This window comes from Quercus lobata, chromosome 3, assembly GCF_001633185.2.
Source record: "Quercus lobata isolate SW786 chromosome 3, ValleyOak3.0 Primary Assembly, whole genome shotgun sequence".
Taxonomy (NCBI): domain Eukaryota; kingdom Viridiplantae; phylum Streptophyta; class Magnoliopsida; order Fagales; family Fagaceae; genus Quercus; species Quercus lobata.
The window spans coordinates 13,216,124-13,242,502 of NC_044906.1; the positions used below are offsets into that span (position 1 = coordinate 13,216,124).

At 33.4% G+C, this 26,379-nt stretch overlaps 2 protein-coding genes, 1 non-coding gene and 1 pseudogene across 3 annotated transcripts; 3 read left to right on the top strand and 1 right to left on the bottom strand.

Moving 5' to 3' along the window:
• The first annotated feature begins 4,235 nt into the window (after positions 1-4,235).
• On the top strand, positions 4,236-7,241 carry LOC115978919 (11S globulin seed storage protein Jug r 4-like). The gene is made up of 4 exons (XM_031100833.1): positions 4,236-4,540; positions 5,060-5,316; positions 5,428-6,084; positions 6,657-7,241. Exons 1-4 carry the CDS (start codon positions 4,240-4,242, stop codon positions 7,056-7,058), a joined length of 1,617 nt encoding a protein of 538 aa, XP_030956693.1. The 5' UTR covers positions 4,236-4,239; the 3' UTR covers positions 7,059-7,241.
• A 932-nt stretch (positions 7,242-8,173) lies between these two features.
• Positions 8,174-8,327, bottom strand: LOC115983080. The gene has a single exon (XR_004089881.1). It is a non-coding gene; the product is annotated as a U4 spliceosomal RNA (small nuclear RNA).
• A 3,908-nt stretch (positions 8,328-12,235) lies between these two features.
• On the top strand, positions 12,236-17,983 carry LOC115978925 (annotated as a pseudogene).
• LOC115980355 lies at positions 12,253-25,991 on the top strand. Its single transcript, XM_031102618.1, has 8 exons — positions 12,253-13,927; positions 16,165-16,234; positions 16,321-16,382; positions 16,981-17,091; positions 17,224-17,296; positions 17,395-17,407; positions 21,938-23,903; positions 25,904-25,991. Exons 1-7 carry the CDS (start codon positions 12,260-12,262, stop codon positions 23,838-23,840), a joined length of 3,900 nt encoding a protein of 1,299 aa, XP_030958478.1. The 5' UTR covers positions 12,253-12,259; the 3' UTR covers positions 23,841-23,903; positions 25,904-25,991.
• Positions 25,992-26,379: the final 388 nt, after the last annotated feature.

The window sequence follows — 26,379 nt, forward strand, 5'->3', positions numbered from 1 at the left end:
AAAATAAAGTTGTCTCTATAACTATTAGACAAATTATTTTTTTTAAAGCATCATTGGACTAATTCAAATACTTAGGGGGGGCCAACTCTTATTTTTGTAGATTAAATTTTTAAAACATTAAAATAATTAGATATATATTTAAAAAAATTTCAAACTTTTGGGGGGGCCATGGCCCCCCCACCCTTCAACATGGCTCCGCCCATGGGCCTCAACAAGGCCTCTCTGGTAATAAACCAAAAATAATAAGAGTAAAAGTAAGCATCCAACGCTTGGAACCAACACTCTCTGAAAAGTATAATTTCACCAAGGAACCATCAATTTGACATTTGATTGTAGAACATACTTGCATATACGTAGTAAAAAAGACCAAGTGGTTGATAAACAAAAGAAAAGAAACAGACATTTACCTGAAATATAGCTCCAAAGAAAAATAATAAAAGAACTTCATAACAAATTTATAAAAAAAATCAATAAAGAAACAAAAGCTAAGCATTGCCTCCTTTCCAAAGGGAGGAGGTGCAATTTCAGTACAACAGATGCATTTCCATAAGACAATACATCCTTGAAAGTGCTGATAAGCTACGTAAATTTACTTGCGAATTCCAGTAATACTCTCACAAGTACTAAGGCTTTAAATAAATGGAAACTACTAAATCAATAATAGATTCACTGCAAAACAGTAAATACTTCACTCAAAAAAAAAAAAAAAAAAAAATCTTATAGCACTGCAAAATAAGGATTTGGCTGTCTCAAAAAGTTGGACAAGGATTTGGTAAGTTGTGGCCTAAGAAGCATTTAAACAAACACTTCATATGCAATAAAAAACATACCATGAGCCATGCTTTATATAATGACTCACCAGCCACAAGTTACTTCACAAAATTACAAATCCAACACCCAATTGGGTAACAATTGCAAATCCAAATCACATTACAATCAAAACCCCAAACAGTAGATTTATCCCAAAATATGAGATTCAAATCATCAATAATTACAGTATAAGAAATTTCCACAAAAGATGATTTAAAAAAAAAAATTGCACTCACCGTTTATGCCTTTACGGATGGCTATACCTGTGAATGAGGCTTGGAGCAAAGGATTAGAAGAGGAAAGAGCTTGATAAGGACCATACAGAGAAGAGTCCGGAAGGGCTTTCGTTTTCGTTTGGGCTAGATTGGTTTCGTTTTGAATGAATACCGAAACGGCATCAGAGAACGAACTGAACCAACCACGGTGTTAGGAGCTTTACAAGTTGCCGATGATGGCATGAGGAATTGGAGTGCTTGGACAACATCAGGCCAGTCACATGGCTCAATGTTTTCTCAAGACACCAATGGCTCCTCATGCCTATCTAGTGAAGCTCCTAAGTGCTCTTTGAGGGAGACAAGCCCGGTCTCCTTGCTGGATGCGGATTGATGAGCGTGATGAGGGGCAGCATGTGGAGGCACCTTGCTCCACATGATGCCCCAAGGCCATGGCAGAGGAGGGCCATGGTGGGCAGAGACGGTTTGCTAATGATGGGCAACAGTAGGTGGTGCTGACCCTACGTGTTAGTGCATAGCGTGATGGCTTGGTTAGTGATTACTTTGTATGTGGGCTTGGTGGCTTGAGTGTAAGGCAGTGCTGGGCTGTTGATGATGATGATATGCTGTGCAAGACATTGGGCTGGTTGGTGCTGGCTAAATGCATGCAACTTCTTCACTTAGCCGCACATCCTATTTAAGCTCTTCCCATAAACTATAGATTAGCAACTCTTTGGCCATTGAAGTACTACAATTTGGAATAGGCACATACTTGAGATAATTCAAAAGGTAAAGCCTGTTATGGCAAGGGCTTTTTATCTTTGGATTAAACTATCTTGGGAAAACTCCAATTGAGACTTTAATATAACATATATGGGCATCACTTACAGCCAAGTGTTAATCCTCCATGTAATTATATAACTATAAAAACTAAAACCATGAAGCACTCATGCACCACTTAGTTTTGGAATGTTTTTGGACTGTTTATTTGCCACGGTAGTATTTAGGGAAACCATGAATAAAGAGGCCTCCATTTATAGATTACTACTTGACTAACTTCCATAATAGTTAAAGGATTTAGTTACCGTGTGTGCATGTACACTCAGTAAAAAAAAAGTGTAAATGTGTGCTACCTACATGCATTTAGTGGCTGAGTGAAGAATGTTTTTCGGGGCCAAACTAAATATAGTGAAGTTCTTTTAAAAAAAGAAGAAGCTATAACTCCACAAAATTGTGCTCTACATTCTTTCTTGATACTAAAAGGATTTTGAACTCTAGCCTTTTTTTTTGTTTACACAGTTAAACCATCACTCAAAAATTCATTGTTTATAGTCAACTTCTATATTGAGTAGTAACATCTAAATCTTAAACAAATTTTCTCTTAAAATATACAACAATTGTGAATAGTTTCCTCACGAATTAGTCACACCTTAAGAATCTAAATTTAAATTTTATAATTTAGTTATATATATTCTTTGAAGAAAATGTAAACAATAAACTGTATAATGTATACCGTAAAAAAAAAAAAAAAAACCCCAAGCAATTTATAAAAATACCTCCATGTAATAAGTATACAAGCCAATCACTAATGTCAAAATTGAATATATAGAAAAAAGAAAAAAAGAAAAACTTAATATAAAATAAAGGCACAAATGCAAAACTGACCCTTTAATTTTCACATTTTGTCAATTCAGTCCTTTAACTTTCAATTTTTGTCAATTTAAGGTTTTGTTATTGCTTCTATTACTGTTGCCGTTAAATCCACTAGACGACACCGTTTTTTTTTTTTTTTTTTTTTTTTTTTTTTGTTAATTTGGAATTAAAAGAAAAATCTAGAAAAAAAAAAGAAAAAAGAAAAAAGAAAACATTAAGGGAAATTCAATTCACAGTCTCTTTGAAGCTCTCTCCTCCTCCCTAGTTCAACATTTTTTCTTATCAAAACCCAATTGTTCAAGCATAAATCAAATATCAAACACAAACTAAACATCAAACCCAAATTAGCCAAACCAAATCTAGTATCAAACCAAGTTACCAAACATATCAAACACAAATCAATAGAAAATCAACCCAACAAAGCCAAGCCATAGCCACCTCCTACAACCCATTAATCAAACAAACCCACGACCCAACCTGCCACCACCAAAAATATAGTCATTAAGCTGCAAAAATATACCTGCAAAGTGGCTGGGAAAGAAGCGGAGGATAGACAAGGAGGAGCTACGGTAAGGCAAGGCAGAGCACACCCATCACCGATTCAGTCAAGGTAGAGCAGCGAGGGTGGTGGTGGTTTGTTCACACGGCGAGCAGGGGCGGTGAGGTTCACACAGCGAGCAGGGGCGAACTCAGTCTCTCTCTCTCTCTCAAATCGGCTCACTCTCTCTCTCAAAGTTAGGGATTTGAATTAAACCCACTTTGTTTTGTTTTGATTCAGGGGAAGGGGGTTGTTCCCCTTAATGTTTTCTTCTTTCTTTTTTTCTTTTTTTCCAGATTTTTCTTTTAATTCCGAATTTAAAAAAAAAAAAAAAAAAAACACATGCAAAACGGTGTTGTTTAGTGGGTTTAACAGCAACAGTAACAGAAGCAGTAATGGAGCCTTGAATTGACAAAAATTGAAAGTTAGAAGACTGAATTGACAAAACTGAAAGTTAAAGGATTGAAATGAAAAAAGATGAAACTTAGAGGGTCAGTTTTGCATTTTTACCTAAAATAAAATAGTAGAAGCTAATAATTACTATTGTAACGAAAAAATCTAAAATCACAAATTTTTTCATAATTTCTTGCCACAACTATGATATAACAGAGTGGTGATGAAAAAATAGTGAAAAACTATATTTAATTGATAGTTAACCATTCATAATATATTACGTTAAAATTTTTTTAACCAAAAGATTGTGAAATAATTTGTGATTATAAAAATACTCATATTCTCACTAATGTCACTGAATATTAATCTTGTTTCCAGCACTCACTGCACAGTCGCAGAGAGAGAACAAGTGTTTGTCTCTTTCGCGGAGTCAGCCAGAGACACCTGCCTTAACAAGCATATTGAGGTGTAAAACAGCAGGGGTTGATAAGCCATGCAAAGTGAAGAATGGCATTGCATATTTGCATGTCATACATACGTGTCTGTCCCTTACCAACATTTCTCTCCTATAAATACCAGCATCTCCGAGTTGCCGCTTCACTACTAAACTACCACCTCACAAAAAAACCAACCATGGCTAAGCCTATCTTGCTCTATACTTCTCTGTGCTTTCTTGTTCTCTTCATCAACGGATGCCTAGCTCATAGACAGTGGCAGCAACAACAAGAGTTCAACCAGTGCCAACTGGACAGTCTGGATGCCCTTGAACCCAACAACCGCATCGAGGCGGAAGCCGGTGTGATCGAGTCTTGGGACCCCAACGACGAGCAGTTCCGGTGCGTCGGAGTGGCCGTCGTTCGCCGTACCATTGAGCCTAATGGCCTTCTCTTGCCTCAGTATACCAATGCTCCTCAACTCATGTACATTCAGAGAGGTATATATACATACATAAGAGAGCTCATGCAATTTCTGACGTAATAACCTTTTTTTTTTTTTAATTTCTTTTATATACATATTTCAAAACATTCTTCTATGAATTACCTATTTTATACTATATTTAATTAAAATATTAATTTTTTTTATTTTTTTATTTACTTATTTATCTTTTTTTTTTTTATACACAATAATCATCCTACTTTATCTCATTAGTACAAAGGATTAGAAAGATTAAAAAAGTAGCTGCAAAACATTATTGTAAGTCTAAATTACACTAAAAACCATGTATTTTTATATAACTTTGCATGAATTGGTGTGTGTAAATTTTAGGTTTTGTGGCTAAAATATATTACTTTTTTCTATTAATACAAACACTGAGTGCTCTAAATAGTTATATTCAAAAAGAAAGAAAGAAAAGAAAAAAAGTCTAAGCAACACTGAATTTAAATTAAAAATGGTTCTGTGCACATGCATGTGCATGTGCAAACTATAAATTAATTTGTGTAATGTAAAACAGGTTATGGTATCTTTGGTGCTGTATTTCCTGGCTGCCCCAACACATACCAAGAATCTCAAGAACAGCAGCAAGGACAGGATCGTAGGTCCCAGGATCGAGACCAGCACCAGAAGATCCGAAACTTCCGACAGGGTGACATCATAGCATTCCCAGCCGGAGTAACCCATTGGCTGTACAATGATGGCGAGTCCGAGGTTGTCGCACTTTCTCTCCTTGACATTAACAACCAAGCCAACCAGCTTGATCAGAATCCTAGAGTAAGAACTAATTAGAAATCCAAATATTAATTCCAATTAATAATAACAATCCAACTGTATAAAACTGACTATGCATATCATGGTTGGCTTTGTGTATATATATATATGTAGCACTTCTACCTTGCCGGAAACCCAGAAGATGAATTTCAGCAACAAGGTCGAAGCCCGCGAGGATCGCGACGCCACCAGCAAGAACAAGGCCAAGGCCGTCGCGAGGGTGGCAGGCATGGTCAGCAACAGGGACAGGGCAACAATCTCTTCAGTGGCTTCCGTGCTAAGGATTTGGCTGAAGTTTTCAACGTGAATGAGGACACCATTAGAAACCTTCAAGGCTTACAAGAGCACAGGAGCAACATAGTGAGAGTGAAGGGTAGGCTTCAAGTGGCCAGGCCACCAAGGTCACGTGAGGAGCGCGAGCGATTGGAAAGACAAGAGAGAGAGCAGGAGAGAGAAGATGAGAGGGAACAACGTGAGAGCCGCCGAGGTGGACATGGACGTGGACGCGAGGAGAGTGAGCAAGAGAGAGAAGAAGGAGAGCGAGAGCAAGAGAGGGAACGACGTGAAAGCCTACGAGTTGGACGTGGATGTGGAGGTTACAATGGCATTGAGGAGACCCTATGCACCTTGAGGCTCAGGGAGAACATCCATGACCCTTCACGGGCCGATATTTACAACCCCCAAGCCGGTCGAATCAGTACCCTTAACAGCCACAATCTCCCGGTCCTCCGTTGGCTCCAACTCAGTGCTGAGTTTGGAATGCTTAAGAAGGTAAGAGCATTAGCATCGATTGTTCTTAAAAGAAAAAAAAAAAAAAAAGGAAAAAAAAAATTATTTTAATACATCATTAAACATATTACTTTACAAAATATCCTACGTCACATTTACTTTTCTTTTATCATTTTATTTAAATATTATTTTATTATTCATTTTAATTTTTATTTTATTTATTTATTTATTTTTTGTTCCCAAGGGTAAAAGAAGAGAGAAAGTTTGTATAGTCTCCAATTTTCATAGAAGAGAGAAATTTTGAATAAAAAATGCACAAATATTTATAACATATCTCATAGTGCACTTCTATATTTAGAACATTTTTTATATTTAGAACGTCACTTTAGGCATTTGACACACCATGATTTTTTCATGTTTGTTGTATTAAATGTTAAATATTTAGTATTTAACACACCTAATGCTAGTGCTTTAATGCTTACCAATGCTATGATTAACTTAACAAATATATTTTCCTTTTTTGATATTAAGATTTAATTAATTTAGAGCAATATGAGTACTACTCCATTACAAACAAAATGAAATTGAAATTAGAAATTAACATATATATGCAGGATGCTATTTATGCTCCCCATTGGAACCGGAATGCACATAGCGTGATCTATGTATTAAGGGGTCGTGCCCAGGTTCAAGTGGTTGATGACTTTGGTCAGACTGTGTTTGATGATGAGCTTCAACAAGAACAGATCTTAACCGTGCCACAAAACTTTGCTGTGGTGAAACGAGCTAGTAGTGAGGGCTTCGAGTGGGTGGCCTTCAAGACAAACGACAGGGCCCAAATTTCTCCTCTTGCAGGACGAACCTCTGTCCTCAGGGCCATTCCAGCAGACGTACTAGCCAACGCTTTCCAACTTCGCCAAGAAGATGTTTCAGAACTGAAAGTTAATATGGAGCGACAAGGGAACACTCTACTAAGACCCTCTAGATCTTCTTCTCAGAGGAGGGCTATAGCTTAGATGAAAAATCTAATGTAACTGTGTCGAAACTGTATCATGCGACACTTAGTTCTTGCTTTTTGTAAGGTTGCAAGACTCCTCTCATAAATAATCAATGCTAAGGAGAGTGTCTGCTTAAATAAATCACAGTTATGTGTATCTTTGTGAGCTTATAATAAGTTAATAAAATCCTATTATGGTTCGTTCGGCTAAATTTTGTTTATAGATTTATTATTTTTTCCTTAATATTTTTATGGTCTTCTTTTGACTAATCTTTTGACTAATCAATGTTGAGGAAAAGTTTCTATCCAAGTAAATAACTACTGGATATGTACCTTTATGGGAGTTATAATAGGCTAATATAATGCTATATATAGCTTGTTTGGCTAAATTATGTTAATACATTTTTTATATTCCCTATTTATTTAGTAAATTTTGTTTATATACGATTCAACTCCTTCTTTGAACCCATGTACTCAATTTTAGTGGATGCGTCTCTTCATTGGATGCCTTTCTCAAGTCATTTCTTCTTATTAGAAATGACTTGAATTTTCTATCTGTTTCTTATTTATTTAATAATTTTTTTTATATACGGTTAAACTCCTTACTCATTCAAATTCTTTTGGTAACTAAACTCCACATTCTCTTTGAATTCATGTACTCGGCTTAAAATTTACTGAAGTGTGTTTTTGGTGGATGCCTCTCTTTGTTGGACAGGTTAATTGGTTCCTCTATCTAGAAATGACTTGACTTTTTGCATTTTTGAAAGGTTCTAGAGGGTATTGTTTGTGAATGCCGTTATTAATTTAACAATTACAATTTCCTTCCTTAATTTTTAGTTTTAACTAGTTGCAGACTCACGCAATGCATAAAAATAAATAATTATTTTGTTTAGTATTATAATGTATAATTTTTTTCTCCAAAATTTTTTGAAAATAATTTGTTCTCCCTAAAAATTAAACAATTTTTAATCATTCTAGTTAGGTCTACTTCAGTCCCATTTGGTCTATTTTGGTCCTATTTGGTCCACTCGGTCCAGTTCGGTCAATTTCAGTCCCCTTCAGTCTATTTTATACTAATTGGGCCTTAAATTGATTCTTCTTTTTTTTTCTTTTTCTTTTTTTTGTCGGTTGCATTTTCAAGTAAAGCTCAAAAATTCTTCTTTTTCCTTAATTTTTGGGTTGAAAGTATAAATTTTATTATATTTGAGCTGGAAATAGTTTTCAACCAGCAATAGACGTGTCTCGGTTAGAACCTCACGGACTGCGTTATTGCCCCAAGTGCAAAGATTATTATATTTGAGCTAAAATATTTAATTTTGAGTTAAAAAATACAAAGAATATATGCGTTAGAAATTAGAAATATGAGCCCTAAAAATGATAAATATTCAAAAGTCTTATTCGGTCCATTCTATCCTCTTTGGTTCAATTTGGTCCATACGATCCTTTTCGGTCCATTCGGTCTTATTCATTCCACTTTAATCCTATTTAGTCTTTATTGGTCATATTCTGTCGACTTCAGACCTTTTTGTCCACTTTGGTCCTATTCAGTCCATATTGGTTTTATTTGATCCATTCTGTTCACTTTGATCCTATTCAGTCCATTCTGTTCACTTTGGTTCAATTTAGTCCTATTCGGTCCATTCTGTCCACTTCAGTCTACTTTAGTCCCATTTGGGCCATTTGGTCTATTTTGTGCACTTTGGTTCTATTTGGTCCATTTTGTCCACTTCAGTCATGTTCCATATTGGTCCTTTTATGTCCACTTTGGTCCAATTGCATCCCCTACAGTCCTATTCTGTCTATAATGTTCATATTCGGTTCATTCGGTCTTATTCTGTTCTTTCGGTCCATTTTGTTCCATTTAGTCCAATTCGGTCTATTTAGACCATTTTGGTCCATTTTGATCCATTTTTTGTGCATTTACATAGTTGGAGAAGATATGTTTAGGTTGAAAAACACCTATTCTAATCCAAATTTATTAAGAAAAATATATAAATCTCAAACTCGTAATATCTAAAAGTTTAAGCATAACATTTATTATTGCTACACTTTTATTGATCCACATTAACATAGCATTTTAGTCCACTTTGGTACTGTTAAATTTAATTTAAAGTCTTTCTAAATATAAAAATTATGACTATACAAATGTAATTTTTATAGCAGTTATTCATTTGTTTTAATATCGTTACTTTTAAATGAATTGCATAAAGTTTTTTTTTTTTTTGATAAATGAATTTGATAAAGTTGATTATACATTTAAGCAATATATATATATATATATATATATATTGAGAGGATTCAAAAAGTTAGTTATTGTCTTTTTTTTTTTCCAAAAATACCCCTCATTTAATTAACTTATTCTTTTTCCTAAAACATAAAAATGAGGTTAAAATCGTAAATTGATTAAAAAAAAATTTTAAAAAAAACCTACCCATGTTTATAAAACTACCCTATGTTCTATAAAACTTCCCACTACCCTATGTACACAACCAAAACTACCCCCATGTTTTTTTTTTTTGGATAAAAAAAACTACCTTCCTATAAAAAAATTAAAAAAAAAAAACCCATGTTCTAAAAAAACTACCCTAAGTTCCTAAAAAAAAATAAAAACTACAAAAAAAAAAAAGTCTCATTGCAGGCGCAAAGTGCATGGGATGAGGCTGATATATATTAAGAGAATGAATCATTATTAAAAAAAAATTTAATTAACTTATCCTTATTCCTAAAACATTAAAATGAGGTTAAAATCGTAAATTGATAAAAAAAAAAATTTAAAAACCTACCCATGTTTATACAACTACCTCATGTTCTATAAAACTTCCCACTACCCTGTGTACACAATCAAAACTAACCCCATGTTTTTTTTTTTTTTTTTTAAAATAAAAAAGGCGAAAATACTATTTTCGTCCCTATATTTTCACCAAATTCCCACTTTTGTCCCTCATTTTTTATTTTACCACTTTTAATTCCTAAAATGAAGAACACGTTTTATTTTAGTCTCTAACGTCATCTCACTAACGGAAATTGTCTACGTGGCAGACAGAGTGTACTGTTAGCACACTAAATACAGACATGGCCATTAAAATAATAATAAAATTTTTATTTGGTATTAAAAAAATACCATGTTAGCATCTAAATTTAAAAAAATTAATTTATCAATTTTAACTAAATAAAAATATTAAAAACAAAAAATTACCTAAATTAAGATATAAATATATCTTGAACAAAAATAACAAGAACACCAACCTAGATTTAAGTACAAGAAAAACATTTTCCTTTATTTTCTTTTTCTTTTTGCTTAGAAAACAAACACAAAATTAGGCACACACAAATCCAAAAAATAAAATTAAAATTAAACCCACACAATCCCATCCTCTCTCACATAGCCCAATCCCAACCATCCTCTTTTCCTCTCTCACTCTCGTTGAGTCAATCCTAGCCATGGCCGAAAGTCATTCACCTTCTCTACCTCGTCGGCTAAGAGAGGAGGTGGTTTTGTTGTCAGGTCTAAGGTTGATTTCGTTTGGGTTTGATAGTTTCGAGGAGGTGGTTTGGTTTTGGATCTGAGGTTTTTGTTTATTTTCTTAAAAAGTATAAGAAAATTTAGGTTTTGAGTTTTGTGTTTGGGGGCCGAAAATTTGGGTTTGAATTTAGTGTTTGGGGGGCTAAAAATCTGGGTTTGATTTTTGTGTTTGATGCTTTGGTGGTGTGGGGGTATGATTTTTTGGATTTTTTCATGTTTAATTTCGTGTTGATTTGGATCTGATGTTAATTTTTTGGGTTTTAAATTTTCTCTATTTTAACAAGAAGATGATGTAGACCTTTTGTGAACACTAGATAAGCAATTGTATTCATAACTAGGTCTTTGTTGTATGAACTCTATGGTTGGTGGTTGAAATTCAACTTGGGTTCGCCTATGAGATGAACCATTGAATGATTCTGCTACATTTAACAAATGGTAGCTACGGTTTGAGTTTTCTGAGTGGCTTCTATTATATTTGTTGTGAGGCTTCAACTTCTTGATGGCTTGGAGAAGAAATGGAATTAAACCTTCCATGATTTCATCTTCTTGATGGCTGGGTTCAATTTCTTGTTCAAATTTTCTGGGTTTTAAATTTTGTGTTCATGTTTAATCTGATGTGGATTTGAAGTTTAATTTTGTGTTCTTATTTTCTGGGTTTGTGATTTTTGATTTTTAATTTTGTGTTCTTAAATCTGGGTTGGTGTTCTTGTTGTTCTTGTTTAAGATGTACTTAGATCTTAATTCATGTAGTTTTTTGTTTTTAATTTTTTTATTTAGTTAAAATTGATAAATTAATTTTTTAAATTTAGATACTTACGTGGCATTTTTTAATGCCAAATAAAAAATTTTATTATTATTTTAATGGTCACGTCAGCATTTGGTATGTTAACAGTACACTTCATCTACCACGTAGACAATTTTTGTTAGTGAGATGATGGTAGGGACCAAAGTATAAATGAGGTAAAAATGTAGGGAAGAAAATAGTATTTCCATTAAAAAAAAAAAAAAAAACCTACCCCTATATTCTAAATAAAACTACCATAAGTTCCTAAAAATAAAAAAATAAAATCCTACAAAAAAAAAAGTCCCACAGGGAGGCTGATATATACTAAGAGAATGAACTATTTGAACAATTTATTTAAATAAAAATTATACATAAATGCACACATAAATTATTCAAATGATTCAGGGAGTGTTTGGTAATATTGTTCTAGTAATGTTGTTTGTATTTTTTGAAAATACATATAAATGAAAAAGTGTGTGAAGATACGTGTAATGTTGTTTAAAAATTGGAAATTGTTGCTCAAAATCACGTACCAAACGGCCCCTCATTCCTTAAAAGAGATTATCATAATAATCAAAAATCATATACACATATATGTATAATTAATTTGCTGCATTTTATATAATTATGTCAAGAATTTCATATAAGTATATAACTATGTTTCATTTATCAGAAGAAAAAACCTTAAAAATTAGTATAAAGTAAGAAAAAAAGGAAAAGAAAACCCACCGTTTATGGACAGTGTAATCTGCCACTGCATCCCTCTCTCTCTCTCACCTCTACGATCTACCACTGCTTCTCCATTGAAGCTCATAAGCTCCACCGAAACCGGACCCGAATTTTTAGCTGGATCTACCACCACAAAACGTAATATCTGTCAAATTTGCTTCTTCTTTTTCTTCATCTTCAGGAAATGGGTTTTTCTGCTAAATCAACTAGCTCTCTTCTTTTTATATGCAATCGCTTGAAAATTACGGTACGCCTTCCATTTCATTCTTATTATTATAATTCTACTCTTACTAGTAGAGAAAATGTGGAAAGCCCAAATGGGTTGTTGGAATATGTGAGAGTTGTGTGCAAATCTGGAAGCTTTAGGAATCTTGATCATGCCTTAGACCTGTTTGATAAAATGCTTCACTTAAGCCCTTTGCCTTCCATTGTGGATTTCACTCAGTTTTTGGCTGCCATTGCAAGAATGAAGCATTACTCAGTAGTCATTAATCTAATTGGACAAATGGAATCGTTAGGAATTGCTCCCAATGTTTATACTCTCACTGTTTTGATTAACTGCTTTTGCCACTTGAACGGAGTAGATTTTGGGTTCTCGATCTTGGCAAGACTTTTGAAACTTGGTTATCAACCAAACCATATAACTCTAAGCACTCTTGTCAAGGGCCTCTGTCTCCAAGGTAACATTGCTGGAGCTGTGAGGTTGGTAGATGAAATGGAGAAGAAAGGCTATGAACCTAATGAAATTACTTGTGGAACAATAGTACATAGTTTGTGTAAGATTGGTGAGACTGATATGGCTATTAGATTGCTTAGGAAGATGGAGGAAGGGAAGTTTAAACCTAATGTGGTGCTCTATAGCACAATCATTGACAATTTATGTAAAGAAAAATTGGTAACTGAAGCTTTGAATCTTCTATTTGAAATGAAGAATAAAGGCATTCAACCAAACATTATCACTTACACGTGCTTATTTCAAGGCCTATGCAATTTTGGCCGGTGGAAGGAGGCTACTACTTTATTGAATGAGATGGTGCAAAGGAAGATCATGCCAAATGCACATACCTTCAGCATATTGGTGGACACATTTTGCAAAAAGGGGAAGTTGACAGAGGCGAAAGAAGTTTTTGATGTGATGATTCAAAGAGGCATTGAGCCTGACACTGTCACTTACAATTCTTTGATTGATGGATACTGTTTGCAAAACAAAATGGATGATGCAGTCAAAGCATTTAATGTGATGGTTGAGTGGGGTTGTTCACCTAATGTGTATAGTTATAGCATATTGATCAATGGATATTGCAAGAATAAAAGAATTGATGAAGCAAGGAGTCTGTTTCATGAAATGTCCAACAAAGGAGTGACTCCCAATGTTGTGACTTACAACACTCTTATAAGTGGTTTTTGTCGAGTGGGGAGACTACAGGTTGCACTAGATTTATTCCATAAGATGCAGGCTTGTGGCCAACCTCCAAATCCCCAAACCTATGCTATATTGATGGATGGCCTTTGTAAGAATAAACAAATTGTTGAGGCAATAAAATTGTTTCAGGGGATGGAAGGCAAAACGTTGGGCAACGATATTGTGATTTACAACATATTGATTGACGGTTTGTGTAATGCTGGGAAACTTACAGCTGCAAGAGAACTCTTTTATAGTCTACCTGCGAAAGGATTGCAACCCAATGTTCGAACTTACACCATAATGCTCAATGGGCTTTGCAAAGAGGGACTAATAGATGAAGCGAGTGAGCTGCTTGAGAAAATGGATGGGAACGGTTATACACCTAATGATCGCACATATAACACAATCATCCAAGGGTTATTGCAACACAATGAGACATCAAAGGAATGAAATATCTCAAAATAATGGCTGACAAGGGTTTCTCAGCAAATGCGACCGTTGCAACCATGTTGGTTGACTTGTTGTCATCTAATCAAGTGAATAAGAACATTCAAGAATTGCTTCATAAGTTTGTGTGAAGGTTTTTTAGCTTCTCCAAATCAAGGGCAAGCTTCATATTTTTACCCATCACTTGTCAATCTATAAGTGACATGTTTTTTCTTTTAGTAAACTTTATATTTTTTACAAGATGAACTTTTTCTTCATTTATATGCGCAAGATTGTTTGTTCTATCTTTTGATGAGATTTAATTGTGCACTTATGTTGCTGCTTTCAACGTATTTTCATAGATATTTATTTCAATTTTGTCAAATGTAAAGTTGATGCTAAATATATTTGTTTTAAAGTTTGGCCTTGTTTGTGGTCATACATCCATTAGCAAGTGAAATTATCATTAATAAATGTTTCCTCGAATAAAATTAAGTGTTGGAGTTGCATGTTAAATGTTATTCAATAAAAATATATATTACACTTAAATGCAAGGTGTAGCGAATACTTGACTTCTATTTCTAGGCTGAATTTGTCTTAGTTTCACATGCTTTCTTGAAATTTATTGACACTAGACTCGGGAGTTGGAACCAATTTATATTTGTGTAGTTCGAAACGCTTTTGAACTTAATGAAGAAGATTTGCAACTTTGGTTGCATTATGGTGCAAAAATAACTTGATGATTTGGTGATCATAAAATCCAATGTTTGATGTTGTGGATGCTTAAACAAGTGTATGAAAGAAGAAATTCAATATTATTTTTGGCATAAAATGGGCTGACATATGAGCTTGACTAGTGGTAGATCATATTTACTAATTTTAGTTTGTTATTTTGTGGAACTAATGAGACATTTGTAATTATTTAAGGAATACTTGTTGCTTAGTTATTTGTGCAATCCATTTGTTCATGACTTTTTTTCCCGAAAATTCTTCATTAATGAATTCTATTTGTGCATTTGGGTACTTTGTCCCAGACTTGGGGTTTGTACATTGTGAAGTTCTTTAGGAAGCTAGAGGAATTTATTATGAATGTGTTTTCTTATGTACTTATAAAAGAAAATAGTGTCTTCTTATGTAGATGATTTGTTTGGTGATTAATTTGCTTGTGATCCTTTCTTTTTGGTTTTTGGGTTAGGTAGAATTGGTGGTACAGATTTAAGGGTTTTGGGGTTTTGAAGTTTGTAAGGGTATCTTAATTAGGATATAGAAAATAATTATGATTTTTTGTTTGATTCATGATTGAAGGCAATGTCAAATTACCCATCATCTAAGTCACATTTTTGTAGTTTTAATGCCTCCGTGATTATATAGGAACCTATTTCTTTGTCCTTTTGCAATTATGTGTTCAAAGAATTTTTAATTTTATTTTCCAAAAAAAGGGGAAAAAGAAGCATCATTGAGGACCTGTGATCCCTCAACCCATCTGAAGATCTCTCTTCGAGATCTGATTTTCTGCCAAGCTTCAAGTCCTCCATAAGTCCTTTTTTCTTCTGCTTTACTAAGGTATTGGAACCAACCATCTGCTACCCTCTTTGCCTTTGGGCTCCAGCTCAATTGAATTTCATGAAAATTCCTTCGAATCCCAGTCCATAGCAAGTAAATCTCTTTCACTAATCCAAAAAAAAACAAACACAGTATGAAACTAAAGCAAATGCTTCAAGCAGGATTAAAATGAAAGAATCAATGGTATTTTTTTTCTTCTTTTGGTTAAATCTTATATATATGGAGCTTTGTTACTTTTAAAACTTGATTAGTTTCTCCAGGACGGCAGTTCAAATGTGCAAAACCTTTTTTTGTTAAAAAAAGTCTTCTTCAAGAGCATGTAAAGCTGCTGGAGTCTGTACACTTGTATTGGAAGGACATAGTGATGGAGTTGCTTCTGTTGGTGTCATCAAATGAAAAAAGTTATAATATATTGGGTTTAATCATCTCTTAAAATGATTCTTATTGCTTACTAGAAACTCCCATATTAAATGTTGTATCAAGTCGAACCTCTCTGGCCTCAATTGTTCTATATATAAAATTCTATTGTCTGAAGTGGTGTAGTAATAACATTATACTCTCTTCTTTTTCTATCCTACTTGGTCTCTGAGGTGGCATGCACTATTTGATTGTTAGTTGATGCTTCTTTCCAATGGTCAATGTTTCAGAAGTCACTTCTTTGTGCTATCAATTTTTTTGTTGTTCTATATGTACAGGTGCTAAAGTTTAATGTGACTACTGCTTCAAAATATCACATGGTGAGGCTATGGAAGGCAATTGGAAAAGGTGGAAAAAGAAAAAGCTACAGTTGGTAGTTAGATTAATTTCCTGACTAAATAATAGTCAACTTTTGTGGAGACCTTTTACTCAAGGTGGAGCAATGACCATGACAATGGTTGAGGCCAGGCATAATCTGCACCGGATGTTGAATGAGGTAATTAAAGGTTCCATCCTGATAGGAGCTCAATGAACGTATAATATGTTAATTTAGTTATGCAGCCTTAAAAGAAAAGAAAATTTTAATCTTTGAAAAATTGATTGTGTTCTTACATTACTCTTCTTCTAGAAACCTAGGGTGTACGGACATGGGTATGGGTATTATATGGTGACATGAGCAATTTTTTAAAAATTATAACATGATACGGTAGATAGGACACTATTATGAGACAGGTACAACACGGATACGACATTGGTACGGGACTCCAAATGAAGTATCTGTGCATCATAAAAACTAATACTATATAAATATAATCAACAATTCTCATATTGAATGAAGTTGGATCATTTTTTGTTGTTGTAAACATTGCTATTGTAATACTGTTACTTTATGCATTATTCCGATTTAAGTGTTTTGTTGGAATTAATGACATGTATACCCCTTTATCTTATAGAGTAAAAAGGACCCAAAATTGTCCATTTGCATTCCTTACTGTAAGCAAGTAGCAAATTTAGTTACCCACTATGTCCAAATTTTGTTGAAAATTTTGTTGAAAATTTTCTTGTGCATAATATAATTCTTGTTGAATGCCTAGGCTGTTTTGAGGGATGCATTGCTGCTCGTATTTCCAAACAAGAAGGATCTTCCAAATGCCGTGGATGCCACCGATAAACTTGTTCTTCAATCCCGGACAATACCACCACTGGTATATTGATTGACATTCTCTCTCTCTCTCTCTCTCTCTCTCTCTCTCTCATATTTTATCCTATGCATGGGAAATTGAATAATATCCACCGATTGGGGCCATTTCTGTGGGTTCTATTATAGGTATATCCAGAGAACATGTGCCACTTCTAGGGAATGGCTGTACGAGGGCCTAGACTTGCTTTCCCACAATATTTCTATTAAGGGTAGGCTCTAGTGTTGTATTCAAATTCATTCCTGATAACCTTATGTATAATTATGGACTTATTATTTGAATTTGTCTCTATCTTTTTGGTTCTTGCAGGCTTAGGAGATCAGTAAATATTCAGTAACATTTTTGGGCTACAGTCTCTGTCAAATGGGATGTTAGTGTTGTTGTGTGGTGTTCATGCATTTTACATTTGATATTGTCTTAAGAATGTATCTGTTTGTTTAGATCATTGTTACCATATGAAAGAAATTGACGCTTGCCTTGTAGATTCTAAAAAAATTAATGATTCATATTTCATAGAAATAAACCTTTTTATTTTGGGATACCCTTGTTTTTGGCTCCCCTTTAATGGACATGGTTGAAATATCTTGTCTGCTCCCCTAATTTCCATTCATGATTAAAAGGTTAATTCTCGTATTCCTATATGGTGAATGCTATGGGTACTGGAAGATCCATTTATGTTTATCTTTTGTGAGTCACCAATCTCTTTAGCTAAAATGGGAGTAGTGGTACCTTAGTTTCTAGGGTCTTGATTATGGTGTAATTGATCTGATCTTCTTTTCCATATGGATCCTCTTCAATGCATAACCATCAGGATTTTGGTTAAAACGCCGTAGGTGTTTGATTGCCGGCCTTAATGGATTAACAAGTGGTTGGGTACATCTCAATGGTATGGGGTTTTTTTAAAAATAAAATCTATATATTACTAAAAGCTGAAACGTAGCGTTTAATGCTGTTGCTCTCACGTTGCGCCACATCAGCTGCCACGTCATTCTTTTTTTTTTCTTTTTTCTTTTTAAATATAATTTGTCCTACAATTTTAAAATGGTTTTTATAATTTTCAGCCCTATAAATGCAATCCACTACTTATTTATTTACTTCCACTATCACCCTATAATAAATCTGTATAATTAATCCAGTCCACCTCTTATTTATTTAGTTCCACTATCAAGCTCAACCCAAAACCTTTTCAATTCAGTTTTAGGGTTTTGTGTGAGCCTTTTCAGCTTAAAGGAAGAAAACGAAAACAAAAAAACAAAACGTTGAAGCCTTTCAAGCTTTAGGATTTTTTTTTTTTCCAATTTTCTTATAATTATTTTTAACATTTTTTTTTTAATATTTACACTTCTCCAACATTTCTCTCTCCCTTACCATTTCATCTCCCCACTAATTCTTCAATTTTTCTCCCTCCCTTACCTTTTCATCTTCCCACTACTCTCTACATTAATATCATTCTTCATGTTTCCCTTCATCTTCATTTATTTTTGTCTCTTCTTATTCACATCCTCTTACTATAAATTTGTCACTATCTCTTCTATTCTATGCATAGTTTTTCCTCACAAAAAAATGTTCCCTCTCTCTCTCTCCCTCTCTCTCTCTCTCTCTCTCTCTAAATTTTTTGGTGGATTTTTTTTATTTTTCTTGCATCTCTACTTTAGGTTGATAATTTTTTTATTCTTTAAAACTCTATTTTGGGTTAATGTGATTTAGTTTTGTTTTTTAAATTGTGATTTAGTTTTGTTTTTTAATTTTTTTTTTATTCTCTTTGATTGTTAAATGTTATCCTATTGCGTTCTAAAGAATTAAATATAGCATATAAAAATATAATATTATTCTATTACATAGCATGATTTGGATAAATTGGTATTTATTCTATTACATAACATGATTTTTTATAGTTCTCAATTTAGATGTTGAATTATGAGACTTTACTAATTTTTGTTTATTTTCTAATCCTTTGTGGTGGACAAAGTACTCTTAATAGTTGTATTAGAAGTACCCTATAATGCCATTTATTTAAAGAAAAACAAAAGTTAGCCAAACGAAAATAATCAGATAGGTGACAAATTTTAACTTTTGCAATTTTATTTTTATTATTATTTTATAACAATCCATGTATAGAAATTTAATTCTTAAATTTTGCTAATAATTGTTTATTTAATAATATGTTTTGGACGGCCGAAATTATAATTTCTACAAAGAAAACAACCTTAATAGATTATTATTTTTTTTTTGTTTACGTTTTTTTGGTGTTTTAAATTGTTCCTATATTACATTTATGATTGTTCCTATAATAAATAAAAATAAAATTACGAAATACATTACTCATTATTAGATTAGTTTAAATTGTAAAAAAAAATTAATAAAACCACTATAAAAATAATTATCACGCGCAACGCACGGGTTTGCGGCTAGTTTCATATAAAAACTAAAAAGAACTATATCCCATATGTAAGAAGAGCATGTGTTATATGGCACCCACAACAAAATACATTGCACTTGCTTTTAATACTTGAGCGTAGGCGCATTTTCATCCGTCATATCTAGATGCATTGCAACAGATACATTAGCTGTAGGTTGGTCCATTTCCTATGTGATTCATTGTTGAGCAAAGGTTTTGTTGAATAGGTGAATCATTATGCCGTTGTGAAATCCTAAAGAAGGGTGATCACCCATTTAGAGCTCACATAATTCTATTACCATGGTATTGAAATAATTTCTTTCCTCTTTATTGTAGCTCATGGTTAGTAGATGACTTTGACCAATATTTAAGTTTAGTATTGATGATTCACATTGTGGAAAATGGGTTAAAACACATCTATTTCTTCAACTTTTGTCTTAGTTATTTTTTTGTGTTTTTTCTTTTTTTGGAAACCCTTGTTCAGTGTTTTCTAAGGTAACAAGAAAATGCAATTTATTCACCATTTTGAGTTTCCTAATTTATAAATTCAAGTCATTTCAACTAAATGACACCTAACATATCTGCTTTTTTAACAATTTCACTCAATAATAACAGTAATATACTTGAGAAAATCCATATAACTATATAAATCTAAACGATATCAATATATTATAAACTTGGTTTTCCTGAATTATAGTAATCCATTTGTGTTCCAAAAATTAATTCCGAATTGTCTCGAGTTTGCAACCTTCATTTTCTCAAAGGCAAACATAATAAAATGGGAAGTGCCTATCAAGCAAATATTACTTTCCATTAAAGGTATGTTCCAATTATTCAAGTTATGTAATAAAGTAAACAAATCATTTATAAAACCAATTTAAACCTAATCCATAACCCAAAAACTAGATATGATTAATGAAATATTATCATACCAACTCAATTACAAAGGCTTTACACAATAAAAACTCTAAAAGCTCAACAAGCGATTCTGTGTGTTCAGATTGGATTTTACCAATTTGTTTAAAATAGATAAAAGCACTGTCGTACTTAAAGTGAGGTTATACAAATTTATTGGACTTGTTAGTACAAGTAACTCCCCATGTATAAAGTGTCTTTGTGCATGAGGTCCAAGGGGTAGCATAAATTTCTAACCATTTTAAAAAAAAAATTGTACATAAGTAAATAACTTAATTACATTATTAAAAAAATTTAAATTAAAAAAAAAAAATAAAGGCACACAATACATGCATGACTTAAAGATACAACTTTGTCAAATTAGTTTAATGATTTTAGGGCCATGAAGCTCAAATTCTCCTTTTGTCTAAGTAGATAAAATTTATTCAAAAAAAAAAAAAATCCAATCTACAATGTACAATGGAGAGAATTTTTCTCCAAAATGAGTTGGAGAATATTATGCGATAACTCAAATAGCAAACATATATACCTTTAGTCATTTTCTCTATTTAATAGTTGTATAATTTTTTTAAAAAATGATTTTATAAATCATATAATTACATGTGAATAATCTAATGAACTTTCATATAAATATCGTGATTTCGATAAAATTTATGTTTGAGAAAATATTATCAATACTTTGAGAATAATGCTGACTTCTTTTCATATCAATATTAGTATAATTCACTATTACTTTTTTTTTTTTTTTTTTAGAAAACTAAAATGTTTACATAAATATTAGTGTACTGAAAAATCAGCAAAAACCACATAATATAAATCTGGTAGAACAGATTTCATCCAGACAAGTAAAGGAAAAGATAGTCTTACTCTCTGAACTAAGACATGTGCGACTGCATTTCCTTACCTTACATTATGAGAGAAAGAAAAGCCACATAAGAGACTAACAAAGGATATAGTATCCCTAACTAAATGACCAAAGGAGGAGAACAACATGTTTCCTTTCTGCAGCGCCTTTATTCCAATCTCGGAATCGTCTTCAAAATGGGATTGCAGTAAGCCTACCTCTTGGGGCATGCCTCGCAGCCAGCATCTCTAAGGTTACCACTGACAAAGGATTTAATTCACTATTACCTGGTATGAGGAATGAATATTCTTTTTCATTTAGTAAATAATTAGTCATCAGTTTGGAGTCTTGGAAGAAAACTTTGTTCTATGGCCAGTTAATTGGATGATTCACTTTTTGGTCTACTTATATAATCCCCAAAAAGAAAAGTAAAAAAAAAAAAATTCTCTCTACTTATTACATTAATTTTTGCAAACATAATTTTGCCTAACAAGGATTTTTTTTCACACTTTCATAATGTACTTATCATCGATTATATTTACTTTATAACTGACTTTTTTAAATAAAAGTTCGAAGCGTTTAAAAAAAAAAAAAAAAAAAAACCCACCTTATGTTAGTATGCGGTTTGCCACCCTATATCATTTTCTCTCACTAGTCACTACTGCTTCTATCTGCCACGGCTTTCTCCATTGAAGCTCCGGAGCTCCACTGAAATCCGACCCGAATCGGAAGAGCTGTCAGAACTGCTTCTTCTTCTTCATCATCTTCTTCTTCTTCTTCTTCAGGGAAATGGGTAAGTGTGATTTTTCTGCTAAATCAACAAGCTCTCTTCTTTTTATATGCAATCGTTTGAGAATTAGAGTAAGCCTTCCATTTCATTCTTATTATAATTATTCTACTCTTACCAGTAGTAAAAATGCGGAAAGCCCAAATAGGTTGTTGGAATATGTGAGAAATGAGTGCAAATCTGGAAGCTTTAGGAATCTTGATCATGCCTTAGACCTGTTTGATAAAATGCTTCACTTAAGCCCTTTGCCTTCCATTGTGGATTTCACTCAGTTGTTGGGTGCCATTGCGAGAATGAAGCATTACTCTCAAGTCATTACTCTAATTAAACAAATCGAATCATATGGTATCTCTCCTGATCTTTATTCTCTTACTATTTTGATTAACTGCTTCTGCCATTTAAACCGTCTAGATTTTGGGTTCTCTGTCTTAGCAACGCTTTTCAAACTTGGTTATCAGCCAAACCATATAACTCTAAACACTCTTGTCAAAGGGCTCTGTCTTCAAGGTAAAATTGCTGGAGCTGTGAGGTTGGTAGAAGAAATGGAGAAGAATGGGCATGAACCGGATGCAGTTACTTGTGGAACGATACTAAATGCTCTGTGTAAGATTGGTAAGACTGATATGGCTATTAGATTGCTTAGGAAGATGGAAGAGGGGAAGTTTAAAGCTAATGTGGTGCTCTATAGCACAATTATTGACAATTTATGTAAGGACAAATTGGTAACTGAAGCTTTGAATCTTTTATCTGAAATGAGGAGTAAAGGCATTCAACCAAACATTATCACTTACACGTGCTTATTTCAAGGCCTATGCAATTTTGGCCGGTGGAAGGAGGCTACTACTTTATTGAATGAGATGGTGCAAAGGAAGATCATGCCAAATGCACATACCTTCAACATATTGGTGGACACACTTTGCAAAGAGGGGAAGTTGACAGAGGCAAAAGAAGTTTTTGATGTGATGATTCAAAGAGGCATTGAGCCTAACACTATCACTTACAGTTCTTTGATTGATGGATATTGTTTGCAAAACAAAATGGATGATGCAGTCAAAGCATTTAATGTGATGGTTGAGAGGGGTTGTTCACCTAATGTGTATAGCTATAGCATATTGATCAATGGATATTGCAAGAATAAAAGAATTGATGAAGCAAGGAGTCTGTTTCATGAAATGTCCAACAAAGGAGTGACTCCTAATATTGTGACTTACAACACTCTTATAAGTGGTTTTTTCCGAGTAGGGAGACCCAAGGCTGCACTAGATCTATTCCATAAGATGCAGGCTTATGGCCAACCTCCAGATCCCCAAACCTATGCTATATTGATGGATGGCCTTTGTAAGAATAAACAAATTGTTGAGGCAATAAAATTGTTTCAAGGGATGGAAGGCAAAATGTTGGGCAACGATGTTGTGATTTACAGCATATTGATTGACGGTTTGTGTAATGCCGGGAAACTTTCAACCGCAAGAGAACTCTTTTATAGTCTACCTGCAAAAGGATTGCAACCCAATGTTCGAACTTACACCATAATGCTCAAAGGGCTTTGCAAAGAGGGACTACTAGATGAAGCGAGTGAGCTGCTTGAAAAAATGGATGGGAACAGTTGTTCACCTAACGATCATACATATAACACAATCATACAAGGGTTATTGCAACACAATGAGACATCAAAGGCAATGAAATATCTCAAAATAATGGTTGACAAGGGTTTTTCGGCAAATGCAACGGTTGCAACCATGTTGGTTGACTTGCTGTCATCTAATCAAGTAGATAAGAATATTCAAGAATTGCTTCACAAGTTTGTGTGAAGGGGTTTTAGTTTCTCAAGATCGAGGACAAGTTTCATATTTTTACCCGTCACATGTCAATCTGTAAGTGACATGTATTTGTTTTGAGTAAATTTTATATTTTTTATAAGATGATATTTCCCATCATTTATATGCCCAGGATTGATATTTCTCATCATTTGTATGCGCAAGATTGATTGTTCCTTTAATTGATCTATCTGTTGTTGAGATTTCATTGTGCACTAATGTTGTTTCTTTTGACCTATTTTCATGGATAGTTATTTCAAATTGTCTAATGTAAAGTTAATGCGAAAAATAGTTGTTATAAAGTTTGGCCTTCTTTGTGGTCATACATCCATTTGCTAGTGGAATTAACTTTAATAAATGTTCCCTCCAGTAAAATTAAGTGCTGGAGTTGCGTGTTGAATGTTACCATAAAAATATATATTATGCTTAAATTTAAGGTGTAGTGAATACCTTACTTCTATTTGTCTTAGTTTCACATGCTTTCCTGGATTGTATTGACACTAGACTCGGGAGTTGACTAGTGGTAGATCATATTTACTAATTTTAGTTTGTTATTTTGTGGAACGAATGAGACATTTGTAATTATTTAAGGATTACTTGTTGCTTAGTTATTTGTGCAATCCATTTGTGCATTTGGGTATTTTGTTCCAGACTTGGGGTTTGTACATTGTGAAGTTCTTTAGGAAGCTAGAGGAATTTCTCATAAATGTGTTTTTTTATGTACTTACCATGGTTTTAAAAACCGAACCGGGCATAAAGCCCTTTTTTTTTAATTTCCGGTTCAACCCTGGTTGTTGACCGGTTATTGACCAGTTTTGGGGCTTTTAACCGGACCGGTTTGGCTCCGGTTCCCGGTTGAACCGGCTGGACCGACCAGTCCGGTCTGGTTTTTAAAACACTGGTACTTATAAAAGAAAATAATTTTTCTTATGTAGACGATTTGATTGGTGCTTAATTTGCTTGTGATTTTTTCTTTTTGGTTTCTGGGTTATGTAGAATTGGTGGTATAGATTTAAGGGTTTTGGTTTTTTTGAAGTTTATAAGGGTATCTTAATTAAGATATAGAAAATTGTTCTGATTTTTTGTTTGATTCATGATTGAAGGCAATGTCAGATTACCAATCATCTAAGTCACATTTTTGTAGTTTTAATGCCTAGTAATTTTAGAGGAACCTATTTCAATGTCCTTTGGCAATTATTTGTTCAAAGAATTTTTATTTTTATTTTCCAAAAAAAGGGGAAAAAGAAGCATCGTTGAGGACCTGTGATCCCTCAACCCACCTGAAGATATCTCTTCCAGATCAGATTTTCTGCCAAGCTTGAAGTCCCCCATAAGTCCTTTTTTCTTCTGCCTTACCAAGGTATTGAAACCAACCAGCTGCTACCCTCTTTGCTTTTGGGCTCCAGCTCAATTGAATTTCATGAAAATTCCTTCGAATCCCAGTCCATAGCAAGTAAACCTCTTTCACTACTTATAAAAAAGAAAAAAGAAAAAAGAAAAAATCACAGTATGAAAGAAAAGTGAATGCTTCAAGCAGAATTAAAATGAAAGAATCAATGGTATTTTTTTTCTTATGGTTAAATCTTATTTATATGGAGCTTTGTTACTTTTAAAACTTGATTAGTTTACCCATTAAGGCAGTTCAAATGTGCAAAACTATTTTTTGGTTAAAAAAAAATCTTTTTTAAGAGTATGTAAAGCTGCTGGAGTGTGTACATGTATTGGAAGGATATTGTGATGGAGTTGCTTCTGTTGGTGTCATCAAATAAAAAGGAATAATATATAGGGATTGATCATCTCTTCAAATGATTCTTTCTTACCAGAAACTCCTATATTAAATGTTGTACCAAGTCGAACCTCTCTGGCCTCAGTTTTTCTATAAAATTCTAGTACCTGAAGTGATGTAGTAATAACATTATACTCTTCTTTTTTCATCCTACTTGGTGTCTGAGGTGGCATGCACTATTTCTTTGTTGGTTGATGCTTTTTTCCAGTGGTCAATGTTTCAGTGGTCACTTCCTTGTGCTATAAATTTTTATGTTGTTCTATATGTAGAGGTAAGGTGCTAAAGTGTTACTGTGAGTCTGTGACTGCTGCATCAAAATATCACACTGTGAGGCTGTAGAAGGCAATTGGAAAAGGGGGGAAAAACAAAAAACTACATTTGGTAGTTAGATTAATTTCCTGACTAATTTATAGTCAACCTTTGTGGAGACATTTTACTCAAGGTGGAGAAATTACTACCAAAACACGCCTTTCATGGTTGATAGCAATGACCATGACAATGGTTGGGGCCAGGCATAATCTGTGCCGGATGTTGGGTTTTGGTACTACATATGACCTCCATAGGTAACTATTTATTGTTCTCCTTTTTTTATTTATTTATTATTTTTATTATTTTTTATTTTATTTTTATTAGGTGCTTTTCTGTTAGTTTTTCATATTATTTAAGAAGTGGAAGTGTGGAACGCTATAATTCTGTAATTATCATTACGAATTTGTATATTACTACCACAAAAATTGCTCAACATCA